The sequence below is a fragment of the Galeopterus variegatus genome, unplaced genomic scaffold (genome assembly GCF_000696425.1).
Source record: "Galeopterus variegatus unplaced genomic scaffold, G_variegatus-3.0.2 Scaffold15197, whole genome shotgun sequence".
Lineage (NCBI taxonomy): Eukaryota > Metazoa > Chordata > Mammalia > Dermoptera > Cynocephalidae > Galeopterus > Galeopterus variegatus.
In genome coordinates, this window is record NW_007741308.1 from 4,419 (window position 1) to 7,570 (window position 3,152).

The 3,152-nt window shown below is 37.6% G+C and overlaps 1 protein-coding gene across 1 annotated transcript in view; it reads right to left on the reverse strand.

The window, feature by feature from the left end:
* Positions 1 to 376: 376 nt before the first annotated feature.
* Positions 377 to 3,152, reverse strand: part of LOC103582186 (guanylate-binding protein 7-like) — a gene marked incomplete at its 5' end in the record, with an annotated part of 4,901 nt that continues 2,125 nt past the window's right edge. Inside the window, 3 exon segments of the mRNA XM_008563846.1 lie at positions 377 to 654; positions 2,036 to 2,232; positions 2,429 to 2,538. Coding sequence (XP_008562068.1) covers positions 377 to 654; positions 2,036 to 2,232; positions 2,429 to 2,538 — 585 coding nt within the window.

The following is a 3,152-nucleotide window of genomic DNA, read 5'->3' on the forward strand; positions in this document are numbered from 1 at the left end:
TTGAATATAAATGTAGGTCTCCTTATTTAAAAAATGGTAAAAAATTGCAAGACAGTGACAGGGCATTAAACTCAGTGAGTGGCTCTTCACACAGAGCACTGCGCTACTGCATGGGTCACAGGCTAACGGGTCGCAAGCTCTGTTTATTAAGATTATATTGAATTTTGTGTCTCAAAAATCTCAATGTGCTTGCAGCGACTCATGACCTATTTATTTTCTGTTTTATGTGAATCACCATATATCTTGAATAGCCTGACTAAAAAAAATATCAATCACTCATTCCATAAGAATTTACCTAAGGACACAGATGTTATCTCCTTAACAGTTGTTTGTGCTTATATGATTAAGGTATTAGTGTTTTGAGATATAACAGGGCTCAGTACATGCCAGTATAGAAAAGAGACTCACGGTTTCCAGTGACAATGATTCCCTCTCTCAAAGTTTTGGTCTTTGCATGGGTGAAGATATATGAACAGAAATTTTCTGATTGTGACCGGAAATTACAATCTAGCTGATCTTCTGGCAGTTTCTCCACATGGGCTAAGAGTTTTTTGTCACTTGTTGGCCGGTCAAAGACAAAGCGCTTCCGTTATGGAAAGAAATGTCTGATACACTCTCTAGTCATGTTGGAACTTTGGATTTTGGGGTTCTTGCCTGTGGAAATAGAAAAAGAGTAGGAACAGCTTTCAGGCAGGGGCTGAGGATTTTCATTTCGGGGGATTCTTGTATAACTGAAGTCTCCTGCGTCTGTAAATCTTTTCATGCAGTCATGAAATCAACCTCATGCTAATTTACTCATGGCATGAAAAAAATCCAATTCTGCACAGAGCAGAGACTCAAGGAAGTGCTTCTAGAGAGGAATGGGAGACATCCATCCCAAGTGAAATAATTTATAGTTGGTTTCTTCAGTCCTTTTATGGTATCTGGTCGATTGACTATTTATTAATTTTTTAAAATTATTAATTAATTAAAATATGGTCAGAAGTACTTTTCTGATTTTACTATCTTCATGGCAGAAATAAAATGTGAGCTCAAAAATAAAGTAATTCTAGGGGAAAAAAAAACCCAAGATAGGGGAAATGTCAGAAAGAAGATAGATGATACCCAGGTCAGTATAGAAAAATTTTTTATAAATAAGAGCAAAATATATACACACCTTTAATATGTTTAGTAATTTTTTTTTTAGCAGAATCCTTCAAAGAGTAAGGCTAACCTTAATATAAGTTGGAGACCTCATCATTTCTCTATATCAGGTTATATTAGACTTGCCAGTGTCTTGCAGAGAGGGATTCATGGCATATGCCAATTGTTAAAAAAAAAGTTTGTGAAAGAATGAATAAATGATCAAATCAACATAAATGAATATAGCTTCCAGCTGTCATTAATTATCTACCCCCTAAGTATAATCCATGTGATAGATTTGTAATATTGAAATGATAATATATTGTGTTTGAAAGCAGAATTAAGAAAGCAATGTTATAAAAAAGGTAAAAGTAAGATATTTTTTGTCAGTCTTACTGAAAGGATATATCAATGTTTATTCAGGACCACATAGTATATAAAATACTTTACCTGAATGATATAACTATCCAGGCATTAGTACAATATGCTGTGTAAAATATGTTTTAAAAATCAGGTAAATTAATTTCTACATGATTCTCTATTTACCACCTTCCAATCTAATGGGCTATGTTTCTTGAAATAGAACAAGAGACACACTTAATAAATACCACAAAGATGTGGCCCTTAGGAAGTTATAGTACTGATTGTAATCTAGAATTTTTTTCCTGGTACTAATTAGTCTATAATTATCTGGTTAATATTGTGCCATAAATTTCCTCAGGGAGTTTAAATCTCAGAATTTAAAGACTTTTAATTAATAATTATCACTAAAATCATGGCCACCCATCAATCACCAATCACAATTAGCATGGGCTTCAATCCAAATAAAACTTGATATCAAGTGATGTATATCACGGTTTAGCTGATTCCACCCTCCTAATGAAACTTTCAGCCCCAAATCACATTCTAATACCTGGAATCAGCTTCAAAGCATTCTCCAGGTACTCATCTTCAGTAATGGGATGTCCATCTAACACCAGCTCCAATACGAAATCTCGTACAGTCCAAACGAAGTCTGGAAAAAAACTCACAAATTCAGTGGAGTCCTCTACGTCAGCAGGTCTGGGAGAGGACTTTGCCCTGATTAATCCTGTTAGTTCAGTCACGTAGCTGGGATCTTAGCTAAGGAAGGAGAAGTGCTCTCCACCACAATTTACAGATCTCAATTAGAAACAAATTTTATAAACAGTCCCTTTACCCTGGATCCCCTCCTCCTCCCCCATGACAATTCAGTCACAGAAAAGAAGTAGTATAACTGCCAGTCCATGAACTCATGAAGCATGGTGTTCGGTTTCTGGAAGGATACTGCAGCTGCTCCAGGGCCTGGTGGTTGATGGTGCTCATGCTGTTGTAGACAAACGTGCTGCTCAGAAGCACAGCCAGGGCAAAGATCCACAAGTCATTCTTAGGGTCACCCTAGAAAGCACATTAGAGCAAGGCACTTAAATCTACTCTCCATTCATTCATCCATTCATTCATTTGGTTGTTCATTCACTATTTTAGTTTTAGTATATATAGCTGAGTAGTAGGCAATTAACATAAATTTTGAAGATAATGTTAAATTCAAACTGCATTTTTGGCATTGACATAGACTCCCTCACTGAATGTGTAAAATATCTAATATGGGGGCCGGCCTGGTGGCGCACTGCTACAGTGCGCCGCTTGGGAGGGCAGTGGTGCTCCCGCCGAGGGTTCGGATCCCACATACAGACCGGTTTCCACTCACTGGCTGAGCGAGGTGCAGGCGCAACACCGAGGGTTGCGATCCCGTTGCCGGTCCCGGTCCAGTACGGGCGCAACACCGAGGGTTGCGATCCGTTGCCGGACACAAAAAAAGACAAAAAAATAAATAAATAAAATAAAATATCTAATATGGTCCCAGAACATAGCAGGTGTGCAGGAATAAGTGAGCCATAGTCCTTCGCAAACTTTCTCAATCATGGGCTACATTAGGGATACATAAGCTACCTGATTGAATTCAACAAAAATTCATCGTCTTTATACAAAATGCCAGATCATACATTTGGCTA